Below are 12,568 nucleotides of genomic sequence, written 5' to 3' on the forward strand. Positions count from 1 at the left end.
TTAGATGATTGGGACCAATTTTGGAGCCACTTTGCAGAGAAATTGTATAATATATAGTTATACTGATTTCCCTAACTGTCACCCTTTCTTTTTTAGTATCACATTAAAAGTTGAGTTCAACAGGGAGATTATACATCTAAAGTTTAGTCTCCCTTTGCAATCATGTATTGAAAATTCAATTTTACATAAATCAAAACACAAATTAGTACAAGAAACTGTTTATAAACATGGTATATATATGAAAATGATGTTCGAACATTTAATTTCTAAAACAGCTTGTGGATATGCTTCAGATCATCGATAACAACTTTCAATGGCTCCACATTGTTAAAAAAAGATATGTAATTGTTTAAATTTTCTCTGAAATATTGAAAATACATGTACATCTGATCTATTTTAAAAAGTCAACTTGTCAGATAGTTTAAAACCAGCTCCGCTCGAGTGGGTCAGGTGCTATAAGTAATGCTAAATGCCGTTTTTATATTTGATTTTACACGCAATCTCTCCATATGATTCCGTATCGTTTAGTATCATCTCAAAATCAAAATGAATATTAAAAATTGAACAACAATCAGCATCAAAGCGGCAAGCTGTCTCTATTCTGGGTATTTATAGCTTTCGGAAACCTCAGTCCCGGGGTCATCATTTTCGGAACAGGTTACATTTTTGTCTGCCAGGATGTCAACACTGCTTGTATCAGGTTTTATTTTATAGGCAGGTCTGAAAGTGTGAATCAAAATTAAAATATGAATAAAAGAGACACAACTGTAAGTAAGGTATAAAGTCGTTTTACAAAATTTCACGACCTATCAATTACGTGCCTATTTATGATGTTCAATTTACCACAGTGAACTTTGAAAACAAAACGGGTTATACAAGATATTGCATGATGTACGTACGTTCCAAACCGGATCCCGTCTCCAATAGTCTCTGGTAAATCTTGGTCCATCGTTTCCGGAAGAAACAAAGCTAATAATGCAGCTACTACTGACACCACTCCAAAAACAACCATCGGAAAAACTCGGCCAAATCGTCCATCAATGAAATTACCCTGAAAAAAGATATATGCATACATATAAATTAATTGATAGGGATGTTTGACGATCGCATTGAGAGATATTGTTTTTTCTTGGTGCTATTTGAAGCTAGACGTATCTGATGCTCGTGAATATGAATGATAGTTCCGATGTTGTTTGCTTTGTTCTCATTTGGCAACGTAACATTACCACGATTTATATGGGTGGGTGTCGTCAATGAAGCTGAAGACGCTCACTCTTCCGGAACACGTGAATTAATTTTCGTTGTACTTGTTCAAGAGTCTCCATTTAAATCTTCTTTCGTTCATGTGTTGCCATAGTTTCATCGAATTTTCATTTCAATTAAGATTCAGTTGACGTGTTTATATTGGAAAAGGGAGGTACTCAATAACAACACAGAATATTCTTTTCCTTTTCACTTTCCAGTTTCTGTTTTTATCCTTGTGTATCGGCATTGATCTCCCATGTTTTATTAAGTTTTTGACTTTAACATTTTAGATTTTGCCACTGCTACTTATTAGGAATCTATCTTCTTGATTTTAGATATTTTGTGTTTGATTGTTGTTTTATGTCCTTATTTTGGTACTGTTGTTTTGTTGGTTATTGAAAGAAATCGTATCAACACGTGTTCCAAAGAAAGAACCACAGACGAGAACGTTTACACAGAGCAAATAATTCAAATAAGTCGGATGTTGTTATAAAACCAACTAGAAACCAGACCGTAAAGTTTTAGTGCTTTTGTCTCTTCATGGTGGCATATTATTGTTTTAAGACAAAACTAATCCAAATGCATGCTATACTTTAGGATACAGAAGCTATTAGGACTTCAGATGTTATTCTCCACTTACCGACTTAACAATGTAGGCTGCCACTACAGTACCCATCCACTTGAAGATGGAACAAGTACTGATCGCCGCGCTGCGTACTACAGTAGGGAACAACTCTGCCGAGTAGACGATAATGATGGAGAAGGCGGCTGTTATTCCTAGTTTTCCTAGCATTGCCAATGCTACTGTCACTTGTTGGTAACCTGCAAATGACAGACGTAATGTAATCAAATTGTATTCGACATTTTCAAATATTTATTTGTTGTTAAGGATTTTATCATCCTTTGTTTAATCTATGGGAGTAATGATGATATAAGTTAAGGATGTATATGATGCTTTACTGTGTTATACCTTGTGTGCTAGTCTTTACTAAGCTGTTTGCCAACAATATGGTAGATTCAAACTAAGTGGAGTGTGAAGAATTTCAAATACAAATGACCATACATGAATCATTAAAGTGAAGGGACATTCTTATTTTGTTTCTCGCTTGAGCAAAAATATTATGTTTCGAGTGTTTCTTTTTCCAAATCAGTTGTCAGGGAAAGATGCATAGATTTGTCCTTTGTTGACCACTCATGGATTGGTACACTCGCCCGTTTGTATGTATATACACCGGTATACATTTTTGTTGCATCATCCTTATACGTGCGCTTTCTACTGATACAAGAAGACGGTCATGGCCATAGATTTGTATGACCTCGCAAAACTTTGGCAAGAGTACAAGTGACACCACAATGTTATATTAACTTAGAAGTCTGGTCACGAAACCCTGATAATGTATATTTATATTGTATCAACAGATTTAAACAACTAAATAATACCCTTTGAAAAAAACGACGAGAAAGAACAAACATGTCAATGTGAACATAACCCAAACTGAAATTCAATAAAACGGGGACAAGTATGATAAAAAAACAAAAACAAAAACAAAAAACAAAACAAAACAATTAAACGGAAATTCCAGAAAAAATACAATGAGAATAAGACCAAGTCCAAGTAAGTAATGTCACAATGATAAATAAGTATACAACAACGGAATTAACAGGCAACTAACCAGGATCAAACACGTCCAGCTTCATATCACACAAAGAAATAATTTTTTCTCGATGAGATTACTATGACGGCAGTGAAACTTCCCACCGATTCGTATCAACCATCATCTTTTGGTAAGAGTTTGTCAGTCATTTGACGACTTTTTTGCAAGAAATCGGGTGAATGGGATTATCCTCTTGAATACCGAATCAACTGCGACAACTGTAAACACTATAGGCTGGGGATGCCAGCCTGTTGCTATCCAGAAATTGAAAATTCACACTAGGAAAATCGGAATCATTACACTTATCATACAGAATGTTGGAACTCTCTCCATGTTGGTTTCGTTGTAAGAAATTATCGAGATAAGTGACTGATGTAGAAGAGTATGTCGTGCCCTATAGACAGCGAAATATTGCCGTGTGAACGGCAATTTATGTGATACTAAGGTATATATATTTCGCATCATCAAAGATTATATATTACATACTGATTCAAACGATACACTGACGTTAAAAAATGACATGAAAACAGAAATCATATCAACAAGGCGTTACTTCTTACTTTGATCCAAATGGAGAATGGTAAACATTGTTGAAAAGCAGGCAGTGCCTCCTACAATCATACAGACAAAATGTAGCCATTTCCTGCCGATCCTGTCCATCAGAAGTAATGGGATTGTGTATGCGGGAAACTCCACCAATGCAGATAAAAAGAAGTTGAGATAGTAATCGCCATCTAAATATCCAGTGTTTAGCGTCAATCCATAATACGTCATATTAATGACACACCTGTAAGATACACAGTAACATATTCTATCGTAAACGGAAAAAAATTGATTTTGTAGAAATTCTTCAACCATGAATCAATATATTACCACGAATAGATAAACTGTTATACATGACACTTTTAGCATCAGGAGATTTCATGAGTACTGTCTATCAACAAAATCAGGTGTGAACAAAAGAATACATTTCCGAAAAAACCCACTAATTTGAGCTCAACGAAAGTACATTCTTTCACAGTTACATGTACAGAACATAATCATTTTGTTAAAAGGTCACAAAACGAAGAAATACTGTAAAACAATATTATCCCATTCCTGTAGTTTTATTAAATAAGTAAATCAAATGATAAATGCAATTCACGAAAGCTACCATCTGTAGTGAGCTTGTCACAAGCTTACAATTTACATGTATTACAATAAGGCAAACCTTAATTCTGATAATCATTACAGTAAACAAAATATTACAATAGGTGATGCAGAGGTAACTCTAACCCTAACTTTATTACAATTAAAGTTGTTACATTTAGCGTTTCTTACTGAAATAAATATTAAAGGTAAGAATTCTGAAATGGGAAGTTGTGTAGACTTAGCTATTGTCGATAGTGACGACACACTGAAAGCAAATGCTTTTCATTATAAATTTTGTATGCAATTCAACTAATGAAACTGACACTGAATTACCTACTATTTTAAATGTCACCGATTATGCTTTGAATAATATTCAATCACGAAACAGCTATATGATGCCCTTTAATTCATTGTTTGACTCTACTGTAACTTATCCTAAATTACTCAAAATTGCTATTCTTTGGGTGTCTTTGGTAAGACTTTGTAGGAAGTTAGTTGATGTATTAGTTGATGTATTTTTAATAATAAATGTAACAATTACTTGTTTTAAAAAATTCATCGAACCATCGAAAGCATATTTCTACAAGAAAATGCATATAGAACAAGACGACAGAAGACTGTCTTTATATAAAAAGTTTTTATTTTCAAAGTGTTGACGAAACACAATCAATATTTTGGCCTTGAAACGTTTTGTTAAAGTGAAATTGACAGTTTCGGTCTTTTGAAGTGAACTTTGACCTTGCAAGTTTGGAATTGAATTTTTGCATTGTTCCGAAAATCTTTAAAATTCACACGATTAATATAATGATTGTTATGGATAAAATTTCATTTTGAAGGCATTCAAAATTGTCAATATTGATTGACTGGGGATCTTTGATACTTTGCTTTAAGGAATACTAACTAATCAGGTCGCATTGGGGGTGTCAATAAACTTTCATTTTTTAAACCTTAATGATTCATACAAACCTCAACACCATTCCCTTAAACATGCAGGCGTACTATATATGCTTGTCTTAAAAAGTTGAATTAGCGTTACTGTAATAAATGTTGTTTTTGTTACAACAGATATCACTTCATGAAATTATTTTCAAATTATTTCGATAAGGTTTATTCCAATGTAATGCACACTTAAAATAGTCAATTAATTACAATAACGAATACCTCAAAGATGAAAGATTTATTTACTTTGCGTAATAAATTATGTATATGATTTTTGTTAAAAAATAATGCGAAATAAACAGAAGAAAATAGAAGGTTACAGAAGATAGCCAGGTTCACATGAGATTAAGCAGTGTAATGAACTTACATATTCAGCCATATTATCAACATCCTGATCAGTAGAACCCTGGACTTAAACAACTGAAAGAACTTCCTTTTGTTTGTTTTTTCCGTTTTGATGTCAATCCAATTTTTATGGTCAAATACCTCTTCCCGTAGGGATACTCGATTAACTTTTGCAGCCTTTCTCAGAATTTGTTCAGCTTCCAAATATCTTTGATTCGTGATAAGCCATCTTGGGGATTCAGGCAAAAGCCTAGAAAGGAAATAGCCATACAAACATTATATCAAACAGAGATAAATTCTATTTGAGTTGCTTTTTCAGTATGTCTGTCTAATATCAATACATGACTTCTGTTTATTAATACGATGTCCTGTTTATGAAATAAAAAGATATTTAAGAGATTGAATATTTTCTATGAAGAAATTTCTTCAATTAGAACCCTTTATGGGTATGATACAAAGGCAGGGCTCTGTATACACTCTTCTCCGCCTTGTTGCATACTGCACTGATTAAGGTAAACCCGGTTATTGTTATCATTAGAAATATTCATTAACATAAGGTATCGTCATATTTACCACCAATAAAGTAGAAAGAGGCTTGTCGGTACTGCGCATGCTATTTCAACGTATTTCCAGTGACGTATGAAGTAGGCTAATCCTGTGAGTATTACCATACCAACAGCAAAGAAGTAGTTAGTCACTGTACCAGTGACTGTTCTCTTTGAAGGCCCAACCAACTCCAAACCTGTATAACGGGTCAAAACAGTCAAAACCACATTTTAATTGAAACAATTAAACACATTGAAATTTAAATATAAAAAGGATAGGAAGAAATGTCACTAATGACATGTCTGTCCGGTAGCGCACAAGCACAGACAAAATAATTATCATGCTGATCCGAAATTAAACATTCCACTCGATGATATAAAGAAGGCTAACAAGATTGAGAAATTGCTATAAAGATTTATACTTTTGTCGGTGAACCAAGGCTACAATATTTAAAAAAGACTGATTTATTGGGAACCCCTGAAACCTTACAAAGAGAATAGGACGAGGTGTTGCGGAATGGTAAGCATATCCTTTTTCATAGACGATAATCACCATGTAAATCCTAGTAAACATCGTCACATTTCCAAATTAGAGCAAGTTTAGCAACCAAGTAACACTAAAGTGTCTTACAAATCCAACTTCAAATTACTCAGGGAAACATGTATAGCATTCCCATGATCTTAGAAAAACTGGAAGAACAATACACGTATGTTTCAGTTCCTAATTAAATAATTATCAACATTTTCACAAGTCTCTTTAACATCTAATGGGCTGTTCATTAATATGCTACTTTTTAATAAAGCTTTTGCAACGACTGGTCACTGGACGATATTTATACGCATAGTTAAGGAAGTAATACTTTTATTTGGAACTCAATGCAGTCACTGGATTTTAAAAGAGTTTCAATAACAGAGGAATGATATAAATTCTCCACTGTTCTTCTTCACAACTGCAGGAAATAGTATCCTCTATTACTTGTGACATGGTGTATTTTAAGTGAGTATTTCTATGAATTCAATCTGCAATATGGAATAACACAGACAAACTGGCATACCTATGACTAATCCTGGAGTGTACATGCCCTCAGAAGCTCCTCCTGTAAGGACCATACAGACACAGAAGAATGTATAGCTAGGTGACAAGCCCAAACTCAACGTGGACACAATAAGCAGTATCACTCCAACGATAAAGCTGATTTTACGACCGAATCTAGAATAGACAATTATTTAAAGATTAAAAATTTAATACTGTTATCTTTTCATTTTCGTTAATGGACTATTTCCACGGTAAAATATTCCGGAGATCTAGATAGTCAAAGAAAAGCAGCGTCATAAACAATCACACACACGCGTAATAAAATAAATAATGATAATAATAATAATAAAACCAAGAGCCCCCTCTCGTCTCACGGGGCCGATATCCATAGCGTTTTACAAAATTCAGTCTTCATCCCAAAAGGAATCATCTGATGTCATTTGTTTGAAGTTAGAGTAAATGTCCTCATATTTTCGCTCTACCAAAAAATTAACAAAAAGATGAAATAAGAAATCCCCCAGCAAGATAAATAAAGATAACAAAAAAGCAAGACCGCTTGTATCTATTATATCTATTCACTTGCGTCCTGAGTTAACTTGAAACACTTGTATAAGGTATACAATTGGGACATAGATGATGTTGTCGTCTTCCTTACGACCACAACTTTTATCTAGCCGACTGGATTTTAGAAGATACGCCACAGTAACTAACAGAATAGCGGGATATTCATAACGGTGGTGTGAACTAAATTATATGCACAGAATGTTTACTACGGACATTTTGATAAAGAATTTTGTTCGTTATCGAGTGTTACTGATCAAACATTGTATTTACTGTATTTAAATCTTCCACAATATTTAAGCATCAATTTATAATGATAACATACGCATCCGAGAGATGTCCCAATACATTGGCTCCGACCAAAACGCCAGTGAAATAAAGAGACGTCGCCATAGCTGTTTTGTAGGAACTGTCGCAAACCAAATCGTGCTGAAAATATCCAAAATACCCTTTAACAAGTCATATCAAAAGCATTTTGGTGACTTCTATTAAACTTTTAAAATATATGCAGCCTATTTAATTGATTTTTGATTCAATATATACAGATATTTAACAAGTATAGCATACTATCTTTATTTTTTCGTTTTTCACTAGTGCGAAGTAAGAGCTAAAACAGATAAAATCTGTCATACGAGTGAAATGATATCTTAAGACAGCTCCATTACAAAGAATCCTTCTTATCCTTGAAATCACAGATATTTTTTATGAGAGATTGATTTTCTTCAATTTTAGTTATTTGGCTATTTAAGATAAATGATCATCTTCAAAGTGATTGCCAACAAACAATTTTTGTTGATACAATAATTAATACAAAAGAGCATTCCCAAAAGAGCATTCTCATATTGACCACTCTTGTAGGTCCAGCTGGAATGGAGCGGGTTTATCTGAGAGGAAATTTGAGTATTAGAGGCAACAATTATCCCAAATGCAATCTGCGTCAGCGATCATTTTGACAATCGAATCAATAATGCTCTCTTCATAGCATGTGATATTTAATCTAAAGTCCAATGTAGAGTTTGCAAAACAACAAAGTCAGTACATGAAGAGATAAAATTATAGGTAAGGTTCAGTATGGAGTGAGCATGTTTAGCAGTGTTCAGTATGGAAGTAACAGGTTTAGTAGAGTTCAGTATATAAGTAACAAGTTCAGCAGTGTGCATATAGATCAATAGGTTAGACATTGTACGATATGAATGTGACAGGTTTTGTCGGTAAGGTCCTGTAGTAACCTGAATACCAGGTTGGATAATGTTCCAGCTACAGCAGGGTTCAGTATAGAACATGTTAGGTAGGACTTCCTTGAACTCGTTGTCTAATGATTACATCTCAGTGTTCTTGTTTTGTATAATGGCATGTGAAAAGTGATCAAAACATAGGTATGTGTAGGAAAAACTTACAACCTTTTTATTTATAACAAACCTTGGAAGTAAACGTTTCTTTAAATACGTTTTGGTCGTATACCCATGAACTGCAACGTATTTTCGTAACGTTTTCGGGATGACTGATATTGTCCCAATCATCGTGTGCATATATGTGACATCGATCGTAAGGCTGTGTGTCATCAGTAGAGGTTGGGATGTATCTCTTAATATACTCCTGGTGCCGTTCATTTTGTACTTCATAGGTGTCGTTATCATAACCAGGAATCTTACATCTGAAACAATATACAATTCCGACGATAACAATTTTCTGGAAAAGGCATATATTATGGTTTTACATTTAGTTGTAATATCGCTCAGTGAGCAATCGACAAAAAGTGACTGAAAATCTACCCCAAATCCACGACATCAGTAATCCGCTATGCAAAGACATTAAGAAAGGATTAGAATTAGACTAAAAATGCATTGTTTTCAATGCGGAATTTTCAGGCGAACGCGTATCAAATTTCATTTTTTTCCAATCACTCCACCTGTCTCTTACCTGTGCTCCGGAACTGCAAGTATTATAGCAGAAATGACAGTAAATATTCCACTGAAAACAGAGGCTATACAGATAAGACAGTACATAAATTTCTGGTACCGTCCAAAAGCACCTAGATGAGTAGTAATTTGATCAAAATCCATTACGGGTCTTTGATAAATACGTTACAATTGATCAACAGAGGAAGAGGGAACATCAATGTTGAATCTAACTGGTAATAAACCATAATACCAAGCAAACAAAAAAACAGAAAAAAAGAAAAAAAGATAATCAAAAAGAAAAAAATGATAAAACACGCTTAAACATTAGCATATTTGGGTTGTAGACGGCGTTAACATTCAGCATAATTATCATTTATATTAGATACATAAAATGAATAGCTAATGCGTTTTCATGACGCAAGTGTAAATTTCTGCGTGACTTAGCACTAAATAAGCTGCTGTTGATCTTGAGGTATCTTACATATCATATTATAATTTATTCGATTGCTGGCATGGTTCAGAATTTACGAAAGCCTGAAAAGGTCAAATTTCGAAGGGAAAAAAATATAAAATCGCGTTATTATGCAATAAACGCGTAATAACGCCTTTTCAAATGTCGTAATAACACCTTTCAAAAGTCATAATAACGCCATCCAAAGTCTTTTGTTAAGGACTGAATAGATGCAATGACAATGGTATTCTTACCTGTAAAAGTCATTATAACGATTTTTTTCGCGTTATTACGACTTAATTCGCGTTATTACGACCTTTGAAAGGCGTTATTACGACTTTTTTGCGTTATTAAGACTTTTTTTCTTTTTAAATTATCAGATATCTGAAAATTATTAAATTGATTGAATAATGGGGTTAGTGCAAATTTCTATCTAGATTTTGAAATTTCTTTCGATGTTTCCTCTCAGCTCTTAGGCTTCGAAATGCAGGTCCTTAGCATCACTGAGTGGTCATAGAAGGTCGAGACAACTGTATGATACAGTTAACTTTATTATTTGGCACTAATATTTCATCGATGAAGAAGTTATCTATTCCAATGTAAGAGTTATGAATGATCCTGTACAGTGATAGATGAATTGTCTTAATAAATCGAGTGTTAAAAATAAGTGAGTTTAGGATACTTTCGAATCAAACCTCTAGCATGGACATGGTGACATGCTGTTTCGTAAAGGGATGCGAATTTTGCGTAACCAACAACATCCGCCATTAAATCAAACACTGCACGTGGCTGAATTAATAGTATAACAGTTATATGCAATCTTTCGAACATCGAACGTATCAATTTATACATTGGAAGAGGAAATAAAATATATTTAAAGGATTTGATAGTGGTGAACACGAGACGTTTACAGAGCTGCATGTAATTTTGATTTCCAATAATCTGTAACTTTTCCCGTCAGGAACCTATATTTGTTACAAGGGGAAGTGATAGTTTAGCAGAGCTATTATAATTGAATTGAATTAATGAAGTTCAATCATGAATATCGTCAACATGGAGATATCATTACCCGAATGAATGGAACTCTTTTCCTTTACTGTTCACCACCTAACCTCATCAGATCTGCTGTATGACTTATATATCATTTGCCGCTGATTTAAATATATATTTCAAGTACCTGAACGTACTATAAAGAGCAAGGCTTTCCACCACTGGGTCCAGCTTTTCATCCTTTTCTCCCCGTATACTTTAAAGCTCAACATGATTAATTAATACATAAGAAATATAAATCCGAAAGTGTCGTCATCATGACCAGTTATGGTTATGGTCGAATTCATAGCGTAGATTTTTACTCCTTTTCATTATGATCTCTACTTTATAACATCGAAAGCGTAAATGGTAGATTTCTATTACTGGATAGCAACATCTCGGAATTCTTAAGCTATGGTGTTAACATGTGTGTCGCAGTTGATTTGATTCCATATTCACGATATTCGTACCACAAGTTTTCAAAAGATGTAGGTTGATGAAATTACGGTCGTCATAGTGATCTCATTGATAAATTCAATTTTGTTGAGCGATATGAAGCTGGACGTTAGTTTGCCTGTTGGTTCTATTGTTGTATACCCTTTTCTCTTTTGAGAATGTGACATTGCTTTCTTGGATTGACCAAGATTTATTTGGTGGATTTCGTCGATGAAGCAGAAGACGCGTACTCCTCTGGAACACCTTGTCTTATTCTTTTTGTACTTTTTCAGGAGTGGCCATGTAAGTCTTCCTTTTGTTCATATTTTGCCTTAGTTTTATTGACTTTGAGTTTTTATAATGATTATATAAACATGTTGGTATTTTCTTGTTTTGTTTTTGAAGAATTCAGAATACCTTAACGATGCCTGGCATATAATCCTCGCCCCAGTTCAGACAAAACCAGAAACGAAAATTTTTACATTGTAAACGATTCTGATTAAATATCTATAAACTGTTCTTTATAGTGATGAGAGGTGCTTTTACAGATTTTGTATGCAGTCCATTTCCAGTTTTCTAAGATCGAATGAATTATTTGGTTTCAACTGCTTATAGCTTAAGTGAATATTTCTTTTATTTGTTCTATATGATATTGGCTCACAGGGACAATTTCTGATATATGCACATTGAATACGCAAGCTTGAATATCCATTTTGTTTCGATTTTTTTCTTATGCGTTATTCCTGCACATCTGTTCCCCCAGGTCTTACGTTTTTAATATTCTATTCAACTCAATAGGAATTTCAAGATTTTGCCTAAATGTTTCATATTTGAACGTAGATAATTATGGTAAAACCTCCCCATATTAAGAAGGTTACCGATATATTTTCATCAGATTGCTAATATTTATTATGTAATATTAAATCACATTGGTCATTTATCTCATGACGGTAGTACGTGCAGAACGTCATAGATAATTTGTTTGTGATATAAGAACTTTTATTTAAGTAAATTCCTGCCGGAAACTTCCTGAGAATTATCGTGAGTGTTGTCACCGTCATATAATTTTTCAAAGATTCAAATCAAGTCATTTGTCAGTTAATAAGTTGATGGCTCAAAATATTTTATATTGACCCGATGTCGTGACATTTTGATTAATTAACATTCCCCACTGTTTCCTCTAAGGTTTCATACTTCAGGTCCTCGTGATCATTGACAGAGTCGTTGAAACTGTATATTACAGTTTAATTCGTTTTTGGTTATGCTATATACAAGTCTTCGTTCACTTGTGTTTG

General features: G+C 33.7%; 1 protein-coding gene across 1 annotated transcript; it reads right to left on the minus strand.

Moving 5' to 3' along the window:
• Nucleotides 1–596: 596 nt before the first annotated feature.
• On the minus strand, nucleotides 597–9,520 carry LOC132560664 (organic cation transporter protein-like). Its single transcript, XM_060225331.1, has 10 exons — nucleotides 9,378–9,520; nucleotides 8,877–9,111; nucleotides 7,783–7,886; nucleotides 6,916–7,070; nucleotides 5,889–6,057; nucleotides 5,338–5,565; nucleotides 3,461–3,687; nucleotides 1,886–2,067; nucleotides 900–1,051; nucleotides 597–720 (listed from the first exon to the last, which is right to left on the minus strand). Exons 1-10 carry the CDS (start codon nucleotides 9,518–9,520, stop codon nucleotides 597–599), a joined length of 1,719 nt encoding a protein of 572 aa, XP_060081314.1.
• Nucleotides 9,521–12,568: the final 3,048 nt, after the last annotated feature.

This window comes from Ylistrum balloti, unplaced genomic scaffold (assembly GCF_031769215.1).
Source record: "Ylistrum balloti isolate Yb309-2 unplaced genomic scaffold, AGI_CSIRO_Ybal_v1 Utg371094, whole genome shotgun sequence".
Lineage (NCBI taxonomy): Eukaryota > Metazoa > Mollusca > Bivalvia > Pectinida > Pectinidae > Ylistrum > Ylistrum balloti.